Raw genomic sequence first — 22,411 nt, 5'->3', positions numbered from 1 at the left:
CGGAGAGGGTAGCTCGAGACAAGGAAGAATTCAATGCATTGTTCAAAAGCATTTTGGAAACGGTTGCGGCCAAAGACTACACCATTCAAGTCCCGGCCGACATCTTCCCTGCCCAACTTCACATGAGCCCCTCACCAGGAGAGCCTCAATCACATGACCACCTGGACTCACCCCGCCTTGTGCAAATAGAGTAGCCCCTATGCTATACAAGCAACTTAACAAAGGTCATCCTACCATAACTTTTTGTCTTTTGATGGTTAAAGGGGCAGGCTCCCCACATGTACACACTTTCCTCACCTATTGCTAATATATGCCACGTCTTTAATAAGCACCGGCATAGGCATCACAATCAGCATCATAGGATTTTGATAAAGTAATATCTTGACATGATTGCATTTGTTCGTTGTACTTGACGCATGCGACTTGCATATACTCTCATGAAGCGACAAGTGAATGCAGGCTGACACAGGGTTTCGTGCGAACGTGTTCAATGCCCAAGTCACCGCAAAATCACCAACCTCACAAACAACCGCGACAAAGCTACACTGCCGAAAGCAAAAATCACCCTTCCGAGTGCCCACATCGCATGGCCCAAAGCATAGTCATGGGCTACACTCTCTTTCTGGGTCAAGCTCTATAGTTGGCTCACGATAGTTGTTACCTCAATTGTACCGACATCGTATATCGTAAAGAGGTTTGCAATATCTCAAGTGTATCTCCCCATCTCAACAACTGCTTCTCTAATAACGAGGCTAGGGCACAATCATCACTGTAATATCTATTTCATGAGCCTTAGAAGCTTGACATTTCCCAACCCATTGAAAAGCTGATAGCCTCAACATATTGCAATGGTTGTACTCAGGCAAGTCAAAAAAAAAAAAGAGAAGAGAAAGAAAGAAAAAAGCATAAGAAAAAGAAACAAAAAAAGAAAATAGAAAATGAAAAAAAAAGGAAAAAAAAAGAAAAACGAAAAGATAAAGCACCCACAATCACAGCACAGCACCTAGGGGTCCTCAAATTAGGTGCATCCAGTGACCTTGGTTGGCTGGCTCCGTCCCTAGTCCCCTAGCCTCTTAGCAGTACCCACAATTGTTCAAGGCACACCAAGGGCAGGACATACCTAGAGAGCTTGTCTCGCCTATGGTTAGACTTGTCACCCTAACCCATTCACACGATTCCCTCTTGCACTCTGCCTTAATACCATTGCAATCAATTGTGGTAAGCACCGCACAAATGGCCATGAAAAGTACACTTTCCTCATCACGTAGGTCCAATAGCTACCAGCTACCGATCGTGTAGTGTCACTGTGTTCAATTATGTTACGTCGTGCAGTCACATTGCAAAGGATGTCGCAGACACCTTCACGTGTACTTCTTCTCAACATGGACAACTTTGCTTCATCCACACATCGTTATGAGAAACCAGCCCGCGGTCTTCTAACTATGTAATATCTAAGTATGCACGATCACTCACATAATATCTGCACCAAAATATATACACAGTTTGGGTCCTCAAGTGCAGGACAATACTCTCAGCTTGCTTAGAGTTCGACCTGTCTCCCAAACTAATTAAATTATATCTTGTGCACGATAGAGAAGACTAGCACTACCCCTAGGAAGAGACCACCTATGAGAGGTTTTCAATTGCAGGTATTGAAGACTCCCACGAAAGTGTCATTCGCTCTTCATCGACACCCAACTCTGAATTCTTATCATTTATCATCTTGCAAGCCCACCAAGAATCGTCATGTGCAGAATCCCCAACAAACCGCCACTTGTACTCCATCAGTGCAATCCCCACCAAGAATAGCCCTACCATCAGCTTTAATAGCCCTACCACCAGCCACCTAGGCCACCAACGTGCCCCCAGCGACCTTCCTCCCCACCACTACCAACACTCCTCCACAGCAACCACTGATGTCCTTGCCATCCACGTCTTCAGTGCATGCTAAAGCTTGCTACCTACGACGGTGAGTGCCATGGGACTGGCACTCGTCTAGGAGGGGGGTAATGTTAACCCTAAAACGAACAAAGGTGGAAAATCCGGAAGCGCTAAAGCAGAAGACTCCCTTCTGCAAAGGACCTTGTGTTGCGGCCAAGTGCATGCAAGGACCCAAAGCAACTTGAGGCATTTTTCCTACATTGCTCCTTGTGACAAGAAGAAACTATTAGATCGGTTTCCCAAGCCAAGTGTTTATGAAGAACACGATGAAGCACCTCAAGTTGTTGACACCAACAAGAGGACATGGAGCACACAAAGGAAAGAGAAGGGAAGGGGATAAACGAAATAACCACTTGTTAGGAACGTGCCATGTGGTAGGCAAGTAAGTAGTTGATTTACTTCCCTGATACGCGAGCGACTGCGTGCTTTTTGTATACAGACATTGCGCTTAGTGATTTTATGTTTGTTTGTTTTCAGTAGAGGCCACGTCGGCGTCGGTACGGACTAGTTGTCCACAATCGATAATCGGGCTTTGTATGGATGGTCATCGTCATTGTTTGTGACAAGACTATGAAAGCACGCCTCCGTTCCCTCGCCCATAAAACTGTGTTCGAGGGAAGGTGTTTTGTGAAGTCCTCATGATGTTCATCCTAGATTACGTTCTCAAGGGGACCCCTGTATATAAACCCTTACTATGGCGGGCACTCAAGTCCTAATTTATACATAAATATAACATCAAGAAAATATACCATGTTCCTATTTAACCACTAAATATCACCATTACATAATATCCCTCGGTATATAAAAAGCTTCTAAGAAAGGCTTCAAGTGAATGTGTTCAATAGACTTATATATTTATGAGTCACCCCTCCAAGATTACATTGACCACCTCTAAATGGCTTGTTATGGTTATGGTACATTTCCCTCAACTCTATTTTAACTAATTAGAATTGGTTCTACTCAACAAGCCATGTCTTGCTAGTGATAATGAGCCTCATGTTCTTATAGTGTGCAATTAGTCTATCTCATTTTTTTGAAGGCATGGAGGTATGCATGCTTGTGAGTAACAATAGGTGTAGATCAAAGTGTAGTGTTATGCCACCAATGTTGTATGTGGCGTTCCTTGTGTATCCACAGATGGGGAGGTTGATACGTTGGTGGCCCATAGTGCCTAAGAAACCCTTGCACTATCAAGAGCAAGGTGAATGTCTTACATGTGCTTGGATCTCCCATTAACATAGCATGTTGATCATTGATTTTTGCCTTTTCAGCAACATGATGTCTTCAAAGGCAAACCATTATTCAAGGTTAAGCTTTTGCAAACTCGCAAAGATTTCTAAGTTTGCAACATGTGCACCTCAAAAAACACAAAAATATCATGTCACTTCACTAGGAGGGGTATCCCATCTAATAAAATCCATTTAAATTTGCATGATTAATTACACTTTAAAAGAAAACATGTACGTTTCTTAAGCAAGAAGGGTAATTTATCATATTACAACAAGTAAGTAAAGTTTTCTTTAAACCCCTTAAATGCAATTGATATGTAGGGTTTCCTACAATTGTATCCTATTGTGTTGTAGCTCTCTAATGTTGTGTTGCTCTACCTAGTTTGAGATGGGTCCCTTCACTATTTTTAGGCCACAAGATCTATGAAAAGATGGCAATGGATCTAGGAAATTTTTCAAAAATTTGTCTTGATATGGTGCATGCTTCATTGGTGTAGCTCTTCCCATGGCATATCACCAAAATTAAGGCATTTCTCATCACATCGATAAATGGAAAGTAAACATTGCTCTTGATTGTGGTTTTAAGATCCTTTACTTTATTGGAGTTGACAAACCATTTGATTTGTGGTCTTTGTAGTTGCTCCACAATATTATTTTTGGTTGTATAGTTACTTACATAATCAACCAAGTAGAACTCACATAGAAGGGCATATTTTACTTGGCATACTTTTGAACCATGCAAGTAAAGAGAATGTATGTAGTCGCTACTCCATGAATAGAGATGCTTTATTGGTTGTACATGGAACTAGTAGTGTTTATGCCTTTATTAAATTATATGGTCACTAAATTGACTATAGAAAACCACACAATTGCTTGGGGAAATCACTCAATTTTTATTCCTATAGAAAATTCATATGTTCATATATATGCTTACAAGGATTGATTATATTTAGAAGTTTGCAATTGGTGGATGATTCTTCGATTAGTATGAGCATATCAATGATTTTCAAGTTTAGTGAGGAGTTTAAAGTATATGAGGGAGGTGTCATGATAAGATATCTTGGTGATGAAAACTTTCTCAAGTCTTAGGTGATTTAATTAAGAAATGAGGTTCAAATATCAAATCCTAGTAGAAATACAAAAGACCCTAACTTTGAGAAGAGCGTTTTTGGTTGTGAAACATGTATCTTTATAACAACCTTGATTAGAGGATAAAATGACCCCTTTGTGCAACTCCTTTGACTTTGGAAGTTTTGACACGATCACTCTATTTGCATGGATAAAGCATGTATGAGTTTTTTGCAAATTACTTTAGGTGAGCAATTTCCTTGGTTACAAGTTGGCACCTTAAGAAAAGAATGTGTAACTACATCCTACCTAGTTAATAATGTTGACACACGTGTTGCGTTCATTGGAGATGGCTACGCTACCCAAGAAAACTTCAATGGATAATGTAGATCTTGATTTAAAGCATAAGGTGGTTGTAGCCATCATGGAGTTAAAATTGCATGCTAAATCTATGATGCTAATTAATCTAATGACTTTTAGGAGTTAAGTTTGGGGATGGAAGCTATGTCTGAGGACTCTAGCCATGGTGGATAGAGGTAGAAACCCTAATTTGAGAGCTAATGAGACTAGAGGAGGCAAGAGGGAGAATTAAGCTTTAATACCATACAAGAAATTACTTGAAATCAATTAGATATAATGCCATAAGATAAAATAGTAGAGGCTTGATAAAAATACACAATACAAATGCATTCACCATGTACCTTTATATAGGTCTTCTTTAAGTTATAATCTCACTTGATAACCTTTAACAATATACACCACTAATCACATCATTGAGTGCTACCATGCTAAAAGACAAAGGTTCGTAAAGAGCTCACATAATTTTGATGATCCCTAATCTGGCCTTACTTTTTCAACAAAATTTATGTGGCTTTGATGGTGTCACTATCAAACTAATGATGAAATACTATTGAGGATTTTAAGTATCCTATCATCTTTTGATTTATAAGCATTGACATTTCAACCACATTCTAGATGCATGAAAGAAAAGGATCATCATGTTTGTACCTTGACAACAATATGATACAAAGCTTGGCCACTAGTGCTCTATATCTCCATGAGATTTGAGCTAAGGCTTTAACCAATTGATTGAACCCTTTTCTTGAGAATTTATAAAACCTTTCATTGAGGGTTTATTTAAAGGTAGGCCAATGCTTAACAATGCTTTGAATGTTACTATGGCATTGAAATGTGCCAAGACCTCTTTAAATCAAATTATCATGCTCAAATTATATATTAAAATTGCAAGAAAATAACTTTTGGTCATACTTTAAATGTTTTCAAGGCCACTGCAACATCTAAAGGTGTTAATATCCCATGTAAGCAAGAGAAACATCAACCTAACCATGTTTCATCAATTACAACATCACTTTCTTCCTCTCCATTAAAAGAAAACTCACTTTAAGGCAAATGAAACCCAACAAGAAGTCCCACTAGATGATATACTTTGACTATTTTGAAGCATATTCACCTTGCCTTGTAATTTCTATCATTCATTTAACAATAAGGGGCCAATATAAACTATCATTATTTTTGCATACCATGTGCCTATGGATTAGGTATATTTAGCTTTAGACTCCATCATACACATTCAAAAGCATATGCACCAGCGATCCCATGTAATTTATTTCCATAACTTGTCCGAGATCACATTTGTATGTACACGCATATTTAACAATAAGAGACCACTATGAACTATCATTATTATTACATACCATGTGCTTGTGGATCAATCAACGTATAAAGTTTTATGTATTTCGCCTTAGACCCCATCATACACATCCAAAAGCATATGCATTAACAATCCCATGTATTTCTTTCCATAACTTTTACAAAGGTTAGCTTATTTTTTCTCTAATATCACATGTATTAGATGTACATGTACATGTCCCAATCACCTTGAAATTATAGATCAAAAACCATATAAGATGGTTGGTTAAACATGTAAACAATCATCTAGCATCTACCCTAGCCAAACAATATAATAAAGCCCAAACATAATGGCTTATCCAAATGTAACATGCAAAATGATAAGCAAGTGGCAACATCCAAACGAAGCCCATCAAATTGTGCTCTTGTGGGCTATGAATTTACAAAGTTAATGTTCCCATTCCTAGGCAACAAAAGTTTGTGCATCAATTCATCATCGCCATTATGACACATCAAAAATAGCATATTTTCATGAACGAAAACAAGTCTTAAGTACAAATTTTTGAATAGTGCATAAATTTTTTAGTCATGTAGGAATCCTTCTAGTCCTCAATACAAGTCTTAACATTTTTAACTCCACCTACACAAACCTTTGTAATATCTACACCTTAATAACTATTCAATTACTCACATGCATACAATAGTACATATACGAACATCAATCCATGCATACACATATCCCATTTATGATAACTAGCTTCCATTGCATGTTCATGAATATCTACACACCCATTTGTAATTTCCTTGCATTGTAGTGTTATGTACATACATTACACATGCATACCTACATAAATACATGCATATATACATTTATGACAACTACTCTGTATTGCATGGTTATAAATTTCTACACATATGTATGCATTAGCAACTTAGACTTCAAAAATGTTACTTCTTCCACAATATTAATTCAAATATACTGTGAGAGCCAATTTGCAAAGTTATCTTTACTCGAATGCTTACAAAGCAACAAGATCAGTTAGACCTAGTCCACAACATGCAAAAACATTGGACCAAGAATGTGAACTATTCTAACCAACATTGAGTTGCACTTTGCTAACTACTCATAAGTCATCTTTGGATCTAATGCTCCCTTAGATCTTCATTTTGTCAAACATGAGATAACAATGCTAGTAAAGAGAATAGTGTTCTACCCATAGCTAAGGGAAACATAGAAACAAAAATGAAAACAACAATTTTTAAGGAGGGGCAAACGAAAAGGCCACATCATCAAGGGGGAGAGAGGTTAAAACCTAGGTGCTTAGAAGTTAAAGCATAGATTACAAGTTTCATACTCAAATTCAAGGCTTTTTAATTTCCAAGTTTTTAAGAGAGTTCTGCAAAGGCTATTAATAGCTCAAAGGAGCTTTTTGATGCATACAAGGATTTTGAAACATAATTCATATGCTAATTGGAAAGGAACAATTTTAACTTAGTGCATAATGCAAAAAAGAAGTGACTTATCGAGCTATAGACAGCTTCAAATCAGATCCCGCCATGTGGAGTTGGGTTGTGCCACACAGCCCACAAAGTCCCGCGTAAAATTTAAACACAACACTACTTAAAACGAAACAATAAAAACGTTTCCCTATTAAAAACATTAAGGCGAGTCGAGAGACACTAAAACGAAACACTTAAACAAAACGTTTGCGTTTCGGCGTTTCGGGTCCTCCCGAGGAGGGGCATTTCCCGCTTCACTGGTTCTGCCGCCTCAACATTTAACTCCACTTCTGTGACAGGCATACCAATATACATTGTAAGTTTGCATGGGCAAAACAGTGTGTGCCAGTAGCATCTACAAGCTCCCAGGAAATGTAGAAATTTGCCATCACTTCCGTCTTGCTGTCCGCGGCTTGGGCTTTGAAGTGTTTGCCTGCTAAAGAAAAACAAAATGATTAGAAATGTGGTTTTATGCTTTTCATGAGGCCCATTTTTTTAAAAAATCAGAGACAGAAAAGCAATTTCTACTGCAATAACACTATTACAGAATGAAAGGAGCCAAATTTCTATACAAAAGAAGTTTGATAAATCAAAACAAACATCTGCAACGTGTTTAAACAGTTATCAGTAGTTTATTACCTGAGCATATTGCTTTTTGGCAACCAAAAAAAAGGTCTGAGAGCTCACGTCAACAAGATTAAGGAGTAGAACCTTCTCTTCTAGTGTGCTACTTATCAACAATGCTGTCCTGCATTTCTTCGAAAGAATCTGTTTCTATAGTGTCAGGGAGAGCAGCATCAGGCCTCCTCAGGGGCCAAAAAAGACTTGGGTAGAGGCATTGAAAAAATCAAAATCCCAAGTTGAGGCAGAATTTTTTGTTTTTTTTCTTTCATTCAACTTTGCACAGCATTTAGCCAAACCATAACCATAGGCTAAGTGGACTACATTGTCAAAAAATTCTAAGCCTCAAAGCTAGACTCAGCTCCTGCTAGTGTCAGTATATATGGACCTCTGCAGAAAAAAGATAGGCCCCAACCATGTGGGATCAAAGAGGTGGAATTCAACACAAAACTGAGCAGCACAAACTTAACATAAAAAGTCGTGACGAGCAAAGGGAGCAACGCATGCAGGTGAATAGATGCTCAATAATCTTGCATATAAGAGACCCAAGCAATGATCTTTTTGGGTCTGTACAGTGGACATAACGAGAAGCAGCAGATGTGTGCATGACCCTGCACATTATGCATCGGTAGGTGTGGCTGTAGTTAGGGACTGTGCTAGCAGAAATATTTAGTTTCTCCAGATAACTAGCCATTAAGTTGTTGCTGTTGCTGTTGGTTATGCATGAAATGTGACCAATATCACTTTACATGTATCTTGTCGAGTTGCCCCCATTTCTTTGGGCACTATCCGCCTGTTATTCAACATACAATCTATTCCGGGACATAGATAGCCGATTGGCCCCAAAACTATCGCCCCTTGCAGTATTTTTTTCTCTCTTATTGCAAATGGATGGGATACAACTTAGATCCTCTGACCTCCTCCACTAATCCAACTGCCACTTGCTATCAAAACTGACCAACAAGCTTCCAAACCAATTCGCCCCTTAATTTACTTAGAGATAGGCCTTCACCCTAATCCTTGAAAGATAAATTCAACCCAAAATCTAATATGAGCAGCCTGGCTTTTTGAATTTTCTTGAAATTCCTCAATTTCATTTGCTAAAATTCAAATCCTAAGCCCTCAATTCTAATTACACATTCCAAGGTGGCTGTCAAACCCCGATTTCTATTGTAAACCAAGGTTTACAATATAGATTTTCCAATATATCCACCTCTGATGACTCAAACAATTGGATTATACTAAGATAACTTGAGAGATGGCTAGGGGAAGAGAAGAGAGAGAATGCTTTAAAGAGAAATTTCAAAGTTTCATCGAGAGAAAAGCTGAAACTACTGTTGCCTTACTTAAACAACCATGGAAGTTGTCACCTACAACTTAAGACCACCGAAAAGTCTATTGTCTCCTTCTATATGCTGTCACCTGCACTAGAAGGACCTTGGGTTATCATCACCTGCTCCTAGAGGGCTCCAAACTGTTGTCACCTACTGTAAAATTTGGTCCCTGGTGATTGCGAATCACATCAACAACATCTCCTTATTGTCTAAGAGCCTCCTCCTCTTTCACAATGACTGGAATAGACTTGCCACAACCCCCAAAAACGTTTTTCCACTTGCATGGGCAAGTTTTGCAAAGTGTCAGCCTTCTAATCGCACTTTTAACATTAGCTAACTTATTAAATTAATTTTCAAAATATTTAATTTAACCATTATTCTAGTGCTTCAAATATTAATTTTACCAACCAATAATTAAATTGGCTAGGGCAATTATCTTCAAAGTATCCTTGAATAATTATTGACCCTCAGACTAGCATTAATTAATTAATGCTTAGTCTCTAATGTCACCACTAACATTAGTAACCAATAAATTGATCTAGGTCCAAATCTAATAGCAAGTATCTGTCAAACATAACTTATTACAACTTTTGCCTTTGGCATGAACTAACATTTCGAGGTCTTGGGTCCCACATTGTGAAATAAGTAGCTTGCACCTCACATGCGTAAGTCCCATTTACACATTTGATTAACTTTTAATCAAATGCTAAGGAAAGCAATAGAATTTCACATCCTCGTGACACATACTAGAATTTTGCTAGCCAAATAGACATTGTTCGACCTTTTCTTCAATACTAGTCCTTGGCCTCTTGAAGGTGACAGAAACACCCTTGTGCAACAGAAGCCCCAGTTATTTGCCTGATCTTCTTCATTAACATCATAGACTGTTCAGACTTTTAGTTACTCATCTTTTATGACACAAGACAGTCTCTCATACTCTTGCACACTTCATAGCCTCGAAATAGACATTCCTGTGACCAAGGTATATAAACATAGGTTCTTGAGGACCTTTTGATGATGAGGATTATCTGCACCTGGGGCAGCAACTTATTTGCCAAGGTCAACGTAACTGCACGTGAAACTACACTCTGCTCTTTGTGTAGTCTCTCTGGTGTAACTGCACATGATACTTTAGTCTGTTCTCTATGGATGCTCTCTTCTACTGATTTAAATCTTACAAGACAACATATCATCTGCATAGTCATTATCAACACAAAAAAATATGCAAGCCTCTCAGCGACTGGAAGATTCAATGCCCGTAAGTGCATCACTATTTTTAATTTTCAGCTGCTGTAGGGATTCGAAGAAAAAGCTGCACACAATGCTCTAATGTACTAGCCAAAGCTACATCAATCTTCTGAATTGTAAAGCCCAACTCAACTTACTCCTTGAGCTGTTCCAATACCAAAAGCAGCAGCTCCTGTGCCCAAAATGCTAGTGCCACCTGTATGCATCAAACACTTCATTATGCTTGCTAATAAAAAGCTAAAGCAACTGCAAATTAAAATAACAAACAATTGCAGGAATGAGAGACTAGCTTTTCATTTTTTGCAAGACAGACAGGTGATCTACCAGACACTCAGAAACTAATCTCATCAGTTGACAGCCATATTCAACAGGAGTGGTAGCATGTACACATCATTCTTCCTAGCACACCTGTTTTTAAATGTACAGAGATTTCCTCAATAAGAGGAAGCAGTAGACTTCCATGTCTGAATAGTGACAAGAGAACAGATGATGCTCATTATCCATCTGTCAATCATCAATCTCCAACGATTGTTGGATTCTGTCAGCCATAAAATTGTTCAAAACATCCAACCAATAAAAGAGTAGATGGATCATGGACTGCAGGCATTAGACTACTAGAATAGTGTATGTGTGACTGTGCTTCAGGTTATAATTGGTGAGCAATTACCTAGCACAAGACAACAGGCAAGCAGGGGCTTATCGATTTAGTTAGTTAATATCATTGTGACTGCCAAAAGGCATTTACCAATGCATGCCTTCGCAAGGTTATGCAACATTCTAAAATACAGTCTTTGTACAGTTGTATACAAAAACCCTAACATTGTGTGGGCAAGAGAAGTTCAAGAAAATGTTCACATCTCAAGGCAGCACAGCAAGCACACACAGGAAACATCAACCCAAAGAAGTCCCTATGTTCATTTCCCACCATTTCTACATAACATTTCAACTCTCTCTCTCTCTCTCTCTCTCTCTCTCTCTCTCTCTCTCTCTCTCTCTCTGTGTGCTGTGATAAGCAGCAGTAGCTTTGTAACTGCACGCACCTCCACATCCCTTTTGACAAAAAAAAGTCACCCCTTTTTTATCTCCATACTTTCGAATATGACACAAAGCTGGAGCGAAGCTCTTAAAGATCAAAAAGATGCAGACTCATTCCCTCTCTTAATCCTTCAGCTCTCTAAAACCCATTTGGCTCCAAGAGTTGCATATGCATGTATGTGTTTCTGGACATATCTGAGAGTGAGATCTACTACTATCTTACCCTCAGGTTTATTGAACTCTGCTCAGTCCTATAGTACTTGAGCAAAAAGACGTGCTATAACATGCCCGCCTAAGGAGCTCTCAACAGCACGATTTAGTGGTCTATCAAGAGACTTTCCAAGCAACGTCACCTAGTACTCCTTAGAATAACACGAAGGTTTGTGACCTAGGTGCTCTCCACTCCACAACAAAAGGTTTCAACCATAACCCATAAGGATTGACTTGAATCCGGGTTCCTAATTCGACGCTAAGATCACCTATCATCTTAACTAGTGTCAGTCCTTTAGCCATTGCAATTGCAAGTCAACTTAACCCGAAGCATATCAATGCCGTACTTGGTTCATAGTGAGTGAGGAACAAGGGGGAGCAATACGTGTCGAGCCCTCAACCATAGAGTTAAGTTAGCTCATAGGTTAACCTAACCAATCTTCCACCAACTAACTAGAGTTAGGTTTACTTACTCTATGCCCTAGTATCACTACTTTAATGTTCTAAGATACTAGGTGTACACACACTACATTGACACTTTGATAAGTGTCCATGCCACACGAATTACATGGGCATTGCCCAAAATTGGCAAACTCCAACAGCCCCATGCAATGCCAATGTGATGAAATACAAGGATGATCAATCACCAAAGGGTAATTAGTTGAAGGACTTTCAAAAAGCCCCAAACTTCTCACATGGTAATGCTTTGCTGAAAATGTTTGCAATATTTTCCTATATGGGAACATACATCAAGCCAATATCTCCTACATAGCATCTCTCTCTAATATAGTGGTAATGCACCTCAATGTGTTTCGTGCAAGCATGAAGCGTATGATTTTGTGCTACTACAATAGCACTTTGACTGTCAGAAAGAATGGGCATAGGACCCTTTAATAGTACATGTAGATTAGCCAACAATCTGCACAACCATACACATTCCACTCTTGCTACGAAAGCTGCCTTGTACTCTGTCTCACATGACGAGGTAGCCACTATAAGCTGTTTTTTACTTGGCCATAAAATACATGAGTGGTCCAGAAAGAAACAATGTTCAATAGTAGACTGCCTAGTGTTTGAATCATTATAAGCCTATAGGTGTAAGTATCTCCCCTGGAAATTAATAATGCATGTCATAGAGTACCTTGCAAATATCTAAAGATATGCTTAACAGCTTGCCAATGTACAGTTCGTGTGCTGTGCATATACTTGCTCACTTGAGATACTACATACTAAATATCAAGGCTTGTGTTGCAAAGATAAACAAGACAATCTAGATGTGAATTGCAACATCAGGTATCTCTTCACCATCATGCATAGACAACTTTAAGCCTGGCTCCATAGGAGTGCACATAGGTTTGCAATCTTGCATGTTAAACCTATGTCAAAGCTTGTCTACATAATATGACTGTGACATGATGATGCCATGCTAATTTTGGGTGAATTGAATCCCCAAATAGTAGTGTAAGCAACCCATATTTGACATAGCAAATGCATGTTTCAATTCAGCCTTGAAATCTACAATCTGATCCTCTTTAGGTCCAATGAGCAACATCAGAGGAGCAGCATGTCATCCACATAAAGAATGATCATCAAGTCCCCCCCTTCATTCTTAATGTATAGAGTAGGAGTAGTTGAACCCTTTACTAGAAAAATAAGCATCAATTTTTTAGTAACATGCACGAGAAGCCTGTTTGAGACCATAAAGAGCCTTATGCAACTTATAGACCATGTGCTCTTTTTCCTTAACCCACAAACCTAGAGGTTGTGAAACATAAACATCCTCATCTAGATCCCCAAATCAGCCAAATATGCCCCCTTGCAACAGTGCGCTAAAGTAAGGCAATATCCATCCTACACTGCTAGAGAGTTTTTAACAACCATATAGGGGCGTTTTTAGCTACATTTAAATTTTACAACAACCCTTTTGTCACAGAAACTTGAAATTTTAATATACTTTAATCTCGCTTATAACATTTTAATAAGTAATTAATCAAATATGTAAGGTTGCTTAGCATATGTGATACACATGGTAGTTATTTCATGGTAACAAGCCAAGAACCCTAAGGATGCAACGGGTGTCAAAGGTAAGTTGTGATAAGTTATGCCAACTAAGTTTTGGTGGCCAGTTGGTCGGTTGTTTGGCTAATAAGTGTCAGTGATGACACTAGGGACTAGCATTAATTAATTAATTAATGTCACTCCCAAGAATCATCAAAGGTTGGAGATCAATCCAAGTTGCCAATGGACTAGCCAATTCAATTATGGATGGGCACATTTAATTTTAGACAATGTCAAAAGGGCTGAAATTAATTTTCAAGATTATTTAATTTTGAAAATTGATTAAATGGTTACGTCTGGTGAGAGAGCTTGGGATTATAAAGGTTCCTATCCTCCACTATGGCAGTCAAAGTGCTATCATGCTAGCACGAAATCTTGTCTTTCATGCAAAGACAAAGCACATATAGGTGAAGTATCACTTCATCAGGGATGTACTTAACAGTAAAGACATTGAGCTTGTCAAGGTACATACAGATGATAATCCTACAAACCTTCTCACGAAAGGTCTCCCAGCTGATCGGTTTGCTCATTGCCGCCAGATGATGGGGGTTGGATAGTATATGTGTCTTTCAGCTTTGTACATATATACACTTAGTTGATTCTTTCCTCTACCTTCAAGCATTGTTGCCTTTAGGTGGGAGGTTGTTGGAAATAAAGGCTCACCGTGCCTTTTATTTATTGTGTTCGGGTGTGAATGCACCCTTACACTTTGTACTTTATATATATTCAAAACCTAAAAATGTGGTACATTCTTCATTGTACCGAATACCCATTGTGTCTTGCTCACTCTCTCACTCTACTGCTCTCAACGCTCTGTACTTTCACACTAAGTATGCGAGATAATGTTGTTTAGAATGCCACCACTTAGCAAAAATGCCCATGCAAACTAAGACATTGTTTTTGGGGACTAGGTCTTAGCCATTCAATCAATTTACAGCCTAGGAGAGAGAGAGGGAGAGAGAGCTACTAGCCCATTTTATAATCAAAGAACAACAATTTGCGCAAACAACAGCTGTTTAGGGATCTCAATAAGCAAGGGACAGTATGGAGGAACATTCTAGGGACTGGAAACAACAGTATTGATTAGGTGACAGCATTTTGGAGGTACGTGGCAATAGGTGGTTGCATTAAATGCAAGCTGGAGCAGGCAACGGACAAATTTTAGGGTTTTCTCATGAAGAAAAGTAGATTTCTCTCATCTTGGCTTTCTCTCTCCCTCTCCAATCCATTCTCAAGATATCTCACCATTTCTCAACCATTTTGAGCAGATCTCATCCAAATTTGATGAATAACAAAGGAATCTCTGCTATAAACCTAAAATTTCTGCAAAAATTAGGGTTTCGCAGCCACCTCAAGCCCATGCCAACAAGATAAGGTATCGTGCACTCAAACGAGCACCTACAATTTGTTGTATTGTCAAGGATTTCAAATGCCGAGCCATCTATTGTAAATTTGGGGCACTATCTGGCCAATTGGGATCCAATTAGAGCAAGTCCTGGTTGAAAATCAAGGGGCAAATTGCCCAATTTATTTGCTAATTATCGTATCAACAAAAGGCTTTTGAATGCACCAAGGAGATCGTGAAATCTCGGCTTGTAATATATCCATTGCCAATGGAAGTTAAAGAAATACCAAAAGGGGCGTCAATTTTGGTGCCAAGAGGATATCAACTATCCAAGATTATTAAGGTAATGTGTGCATTTCAGTTTATGCTCAAGTATTAATTACTATAATTAAGTGCTTGATCAAGTTTTACCACCCTATCCAAGAAGGAAATTTCTCCAAAAATTAGGGTGTAGCAACCACCTCGAGACCCATGCCAATAGGATAAGGCATTGCACACTGAAATTGGCACCTACAAGTTGTTGTACTATCAAGGATTTTAGATGCCCAACCATTCATTGTAAACTTGGGGCAATATTTGGCCAATTGGGATCCAGTCAAAGCAAGTCTTGGGTAAAAATCAAGAGGCAAATTACCCAATTTATTTGCTGATTGTTGGATCAACAAGGGGCTTTTGAATCAGCCACGGAGATCGTGGAATCTCAACTTATAATACATCCGTTGGCAATTGAAGTTAAAGAAATATCGAAAAGGGTGTCAGTTTTGGTGCCAAGGGTGTCTATTGACCAAGATTATCAAGGTAATGTGTGCGTTTCAATTTATGCTCAATTATTAATTGCTATAATTAAATGCTTGATCTGGTTTTACCACCCTATTCAACAAGGAAGGCTAGTTTCATGGTTCCATTGCCAAGATACCACTCAATCCTTTAATTTGGTAGGCCTGAGGCACCTGATTGCAAGCCAAAGCTTTGTGTAGCACTGATTTTTGCTCTCAGCTAAGAAATTACAACAATATACCTTCATACAATGAGATAGAATCAAGTGGAAACAAGAAGTAATGATGCCTCTTAGTATGGACACTCACATGGAGAAGAAGGAAATGCAATGCCTAATCTTGGACAAGGTACACAATGTTGAGCTAAAACATGCTTTACAACAGCTGATTAGCATTTTTAAACAATCCCAAGACACACTTAATTAATGAAAAACACAAATTTGATGCACCATTTGAGAGAGTTTCAATGGTCCCCCAAAACCCTAATTTTTGGGGCACCCTTTAACATCTATAAATAGGCATGCTGCCCATCATTCAATCTTCTCTCTTTCATGTAGGTTTCTCACCCTTGAGTGCAAATCTCCACCATCAATCTCCCACCACGTGGCGGTCTAGCCTTCACGATTGCTGCCATCACCTTATCTACTCCTATACTGCTGCGTATTACTGTCGCATTTTACTCCAGCATTCTACTATTGAGGTTTACTGCCACATTCTACTGCGTCATCCTGCTGCTATATTATATTGCGGCATTCTACTGCTGTGTTTTGTTGCTTCGCCCACATCATCAAGCATCATCCTCTGCAACCGCCTCAGTCTTGTCACACTCAAGTGATCAACATTTAGTATTTCTCTTACTCCATCACTCCGACTAATGGTCACATCACTTGGAATCCGTCTCCAATGGACGTCGCTCTCCGACACTTCATTGCTCTGTCCTTGGGCATTCTGTACACTCTTACATTTATTTACAACATTCATCACTTCAAAGTTTCTTCTCTTTGTGTTTGCCTCTATGTTTGAGTTTTGAGTTTTGCGTTTGAGTTTTGCATTTAGGGCTTCAATTTTGCTTAACTTTGTCTAAGTCTTTGTGTTTTACTCTTGGTCATACGTGCTATGTTTCCTCAATGCAAACCCTAGCATATCTTCACATGATATCAAAGTCGGTGCTCTTCTAAGGAGTATCCTATAGTGATTGTGGAGGCTAGTCTTTGTGCAAGACTCCCACATGACTCGATTTTTGACTCATAATGTCTCAGGCACTCTCTTCTAGGGATCCTATGACACCCTATTAAGATTCTCCTCCATTGAAGCTCTGAGAAGGCATTATAGTCTCAAGGAGGAGATAGACACACCTTCACCTTTACCATCTTCTTCTTCTCATTTTGGTCATCTTACAAATGAAGAATTTGAGAAGTACTTGCACATCACATGCAGTCAGGTTTACACCCCTCCAACAAGTGCTACTACTCTGTTTAAACCAATTCGTAAGACTACCATCTCTCTAATCTTGGAGAGACCAAGACATTCGGCGCATCTAGTGATCCATCTCTTTTATCTCAGCTAAGCCTTATGTCAAGTTTGTATAGCCCTTTTGAGTCGAACGAGCCAAAACCCTCTCCTGTTTTTCTTTTGTTATACAAGATCTAGATGATTTTCAGTATGTTAACTTTAATAGAGGAGGCTCTTGAAGCAAATATTATTTATCAGGTACATCTCAACCATATGTTCATTTGAGCAAGTAAACCATACTTTCTAACTCTCTCCCATTCCACCACTATCTTCTCCACATTCCAATCTACTCACATCTTCATTTCAAAATCTCGGATTACATTCCACTTTCACTCAAAGCACACTAGGAGTTGGATCTCTCATCTCTCCTCCTAGCACTTTCTATTTCTCCATCCCACTATCTACCTCCCCTCCATTCACTCCACCTCTTGGTACATCATTAGGGAGAATGCCACCATTTAACATTGTAACTTCCACCTACCCCCACTTTACCACATCCTTTCACTTTGGGATGGTTGTGATGGATATCCCCTCACTACCCCGGAACATTCGCAAACCCCCCACACGATCTTTTAGACGCAAGGATATCCATCCTCTGCTTATGGATTGTCATCACGCATCCCTTGGGTCACTCCTACACAGGAATTTTCATCTTTTGCTCGTGTCCCTATCCCTCTACCTTGGGCTCCTCATGCAGTTACCATACCCATACCTAGTACACCCATACCCACCTTTCGAGCCATTGTGCACACTTCTCATATGCATGGTAGGCGCACTCTACGATTCCTTCCTCAATGTACTCTGCTCCCCCACCCTATCCCCCCTATTCACCCTACCCTGCTTACACACCTTCACCATCTCCTAGTACTACCACTCTTGCTGCAACAGCCAAAAATGCCTTCACAAATAAGACTCGTTTTAACAAGTCAAATTTCACCACTTGGTCAAACTTTGTGCAACAAGTGCTTGAATCTCAAGGACTTTGAAACCTCTCGTTGGTACCGAGCCTGTGCCCCCTCGATTAGCTCACCCTCATCACATCCATCAATGGAGAGCCCGCAATGCCACAGCCAATGTTGAGTTCATACGAGGATAGCTTCCCGAGTTCCACTCTCAATTACAGCATTTTCCACTCGCGTCTGAGCATTGGAGTCATCTCATTGACCGCTATGCGGCTCAAGATCGCACTCGAAGTATCAATCTCATTTTGTGCTTCGGGAGTTTTCCATTAACAAAGGGGATGATCTAAAAGTCAAGTTAGCCAAATATCGGTGGTTACTTGCCGAGTTCACCACTATTGGCTCCCCGAAGTCAAACGACGACAGGTTACGTTCTTCTTGAATAACTTGCCTAACAAATACTTCCATTTCATCCAGCACATTATCTCACTATCTAGATTGCCGACCTTCTACGAGTTTCACTGCTAGTTCTTGTATTACGCAAGGTTGCATGATCAAGTCTACAAGGAGCCCTCCACACACATTCATTCAGAGGGGCAAGGGTTGGTGGCCTCTTCTTCAGGAAAGAAAACCAACACTAAGATGCAAAGGCAAGCCAAAACAAGGATGACACTATTCCTCCAACCAAACCAAATAAACACAACCCCTTTGGCAGCAAATTCCTAGAAAAAACAGGTTTTGCCCACACTACCAAAGGTCGGGCCATGTGGACGACGAGCGTATTGTGTCATACTCAAGCCCAAGGTCCTTCTCCTAGAAACCCACCACAGACTGCTGCGACTACCTCCACTCCAGCTGGCCAATCCAGTGTGGCACGCAGACACTCTCAACAACATATCTCCTTCACTACTCTTGAAGGATTGGCTGATTGGTCTGCTAATGGCTCACCTATTGCATCTTATGCATTCATTCCTAGGGCATCCTATCATGAGGACATGTATTTTTGAAACCTCACTTAACATATGGATTAATTTTTAATCACATGGTTAAATAAATGTTACACATGTGAGGTATAACTGGGGTTAGAGTAAATTTACGAGCTCGAGATCCGAAAAAATCATAGGATGTCAAAGGCAAAAGTTGCTATAAGCTATACTGCACAAGTACTTGGTAGTATCTGGTGCTAATTAATGGCCTAGGTCATTCATTTGGCCATAAGTGTCAATTGGTGACACTAAAGAAGTCACGTTTAATGGTACCTAATGCTAATCTGATGGTCAAACATGGTGCAAAGACACTTAGGAATGGAAGTTGCCTAGCCAATTTAATTATTGGCCAGTTAGATTATTTTTCAAAGCACCAAAATAATTATTAGATTAATTTTTAATATTTAAAGACTAAAAAATAATATTTAATTATGAATAATGCTGAAAAAACCATTTGGGGAGACTGCCACTTATCAAAAATGCCCGTGCAAGACTGAAAAACGTCTATAGAGGCTAGAGAGGCATTTTTAGTATATTCAGCCTGCAAAAGAGAGGGAGGAGATGCTGTTGGTCTAATTTGCAGCCATTGGAGGACCTTCTAAGGCAGCCAGGGACAAGAGAAGACCAATCAATGGCAAGTGACAGCATCTACAGGCTGTTGAGGCAGGGCAGCAGCAGTAAATGACTAATTTTCATTAGTTATTTGCATCTACAAGCTATTGAGATAGGATAACAGCAGTAAATGACAAATTTCTTCAATTCTTCGCAAAGAAAGTCTAAATTTTCTCTCTTCTCAACATACTCTCTCATCTCCTAGCCTTTCTACAGTCTTACTTCAAAGATTGCAGCATTGAGATCACCAAAGGTTGAGAAATTTCAGATTTCTTTGCTGTAAACCCTAGTCCACAACACTGAAATTAGGGTTTAGCAACGACCTCGAAAAGCATGCCAAAAATTGGAAGCTCCAAGACTTGGATTCAACAAGGCTGAAGTTATTTTTAGCCTGTTTAAGTACAAGGACCAACAAATAATTCAATTTGGGGCATTTTCCATCTCCATCAAAGCGGGTGAAGACCAATTGATTGCCCGAATTAAAGGGCAAATCAGATTAAAGACTTACTGGCCATTTTAAACAACAAGAGGAGTTGGAATACCGAAAGGGATTGGGAGAATCCCATTGTACATCAACTTCTTCTTCAATTAAGTTAAATAAATACCGAAAGGGGTGCCAATTTTGGGGGCCAGTAGGGTGTCCAATGTCCAAGATTATATGGTAAAGTGTACTTTTTAGTTTTGTGAATTTATTAATTGCTGTAAATAGTGCTTAATCAGGTTATTTACCACCCTATCCGAGGAGGAAGACTGGTTACATGGTTCCGTTGCCGAGACACCACTCAATCCCTTGATTTGGTGGGCCCAAGGCACCTGATTGCAAGCCAAAGCTTTGTGCTAGTGCTGATTTTTACTCTCAGCTGAGAAATTACAGCAATATGTCTCCATACAATGAGATGGACTTAAGCAATGATGATGCCCCTTAGTGTGAACATTCACATGGGAATGAAGGAAATGCAATGTTGACCTTGAACAAGGCTCAGACCATGGACAACAAGCTGAAAATGTTGTTGTTGGGCAAGATGCACGGTCTTTAGGGTATAAGGAGGCTAATGACCAACAAAGTGAAGAGAAATTTGATGACCAGTTCAAGAATCAGATGAGAAGAGCAGCAAATCTCTTTGCTAAATTGGCAAAGGATCCTCAATTTACCCGATTTTTGAATGCTCCAAAGAAGGACGGCAAAGGCAAGAAGAAGAAGACGCCTTCTATACCTTCAGGACAACAAGATGCACTGAAGATAATGCCAAACCCTTCATTTGAAGCTCCAAAAGATGCTAATGAAATAAAACAATTGGTATCTACAGGGCAAGGAATGCAAATGCAAGGCCATCATGGAAGTGCCAATCCAATGGATTTTGGACAGCCGAGCATGCATGCTATGATGGGGTAGCCGAGATACTTTGGTGGAAGCACGATTTTTCATGCTATAATTGGACAAGAACCGCATATGGAAATGTATGGCACAAATCCCTAAGGTATGCAGCAACCAATGCATGGTGTGCAAGGCCCAATGTATTCGTGTATGGCTGGAAATATGCCTTAAAGCTGGCCAATAAAAGATCTTATCATGCCTTAAAGCTGGCCCAATGTATGCATCCTATGTCAGAAGGTAAAGCATGATAGGCAAAAGATGCCAGGTTTGTTGCAACCCTTGCCTATTCCAAATAGGCCTTGGCAGGGCATTGCAATGGACTTTATTTTTTAGCTTCCTAAGACACCTACAGGAAATGATGGGATATGGACAATCATTTGCACGTTTAGCAAACAAGCCCATTTCATTCCGGTGAGGAAGAAAATAAAGGTTGATCATATGGCACGATTGTTTTTGCAGTACATCTTTAAGTATCATGGTATGCCAGAGTCGATCATTAGTGACAGAGCCCCCAGATGATCAGTTTATTTTGGAAGGGGTTGTTTGAGAATATGGGTACCACGCTGAAATTCTCATCATCCTTCCATCCGTAGACAGATAGTCAATCTGAGGAAACAAATTCCACAATGTTAGATCTTTTGAGGTGCTATGTTTCAAACCACAAGACACAGTGGGAGCAATATTTGACCTTAGTTGAGTTTATTTACAACAACACAGTGCATAGTTCTATGGGCAAAGCTCCATTTGAGGTGGTTGAGAGTGGCAAGGTACCACCTATTCTACAAACTAAGGATAAGATCTTTGAGGCTAATCGTTATGTGGAAAACTTGGATATAGCCTGTGCAAACATAAAATATGCACTTCAGACATCGCAAGAAAACCAAAAGAGAGCAACCGATCGTCATAGACGTGCTTTACAGTTTGCAAAGGGTGATTATGTATTGCTGCGTTTTGAAAAGACAAGGCTGAAAAAGATAAAAGGAAGAGAAAGATTGTATCCAAAGTTGAGTAT

At 39.5% G+C, this 22,411-nt stretch overlaps 1 protein-coding gene across 3 annotated transcripts in view; it reads right to left on the bottom strand.

Annotated features, from left to right (window-relative positions):
- Positions 1-7,564: 7,564 nt before the first annotated feature.
- Positions 7,565-22,411, bottom strand: part of LOC148015626 (nuclear pore complex protein NUP58-like) — a 65,931-nt gene continuing 51,084 nt past the window's right edge. Inside the window, exons 6-7 of one of the 3 annotated variants that reach the window (XM_087665834.1) lie at positions 10,729-10,787; positions 7,565-7,824 (exon numbers count right to left, since the gene is read on the bottom strand). In XM_087665834.1, coding sequence (XP_087521960.1) covers positions 7,777-7,824; positions 10,729-10,787 — 107 coding nt within the window. In that variant the 3' untranslated portion in view covers positions 7,565-7,776. The remainder of the gene's footprint in view (positions 7,825-10,728; positions 10,788-22,411) is intronic. The other 2 variants (XM_087665835.1, XM_087665833.1) reach the window with 2 other exon arrangements.

This window comes from Lygodium microphyllum, chromosome 24, assembly GCF_053477565.2.
Source record: "Lygodium microphyllum isolate KBCC chromosome 24, Lygodium_microphyllum_v1.1.10, whole genome shotgun sequence".
Lineage (NCBI taxonomy): Eukaryota > Viridiplantae > Streptophyta > Polypodiopsida > Schizaeales > Lygodiaceae > Lygodium > Lygodium microphyllum.
The sequence above is the reverse complement of the archived record's forward strand: the minus strand, read 5'-3'. Positions and strand labels throughout refer to the sequence as shown.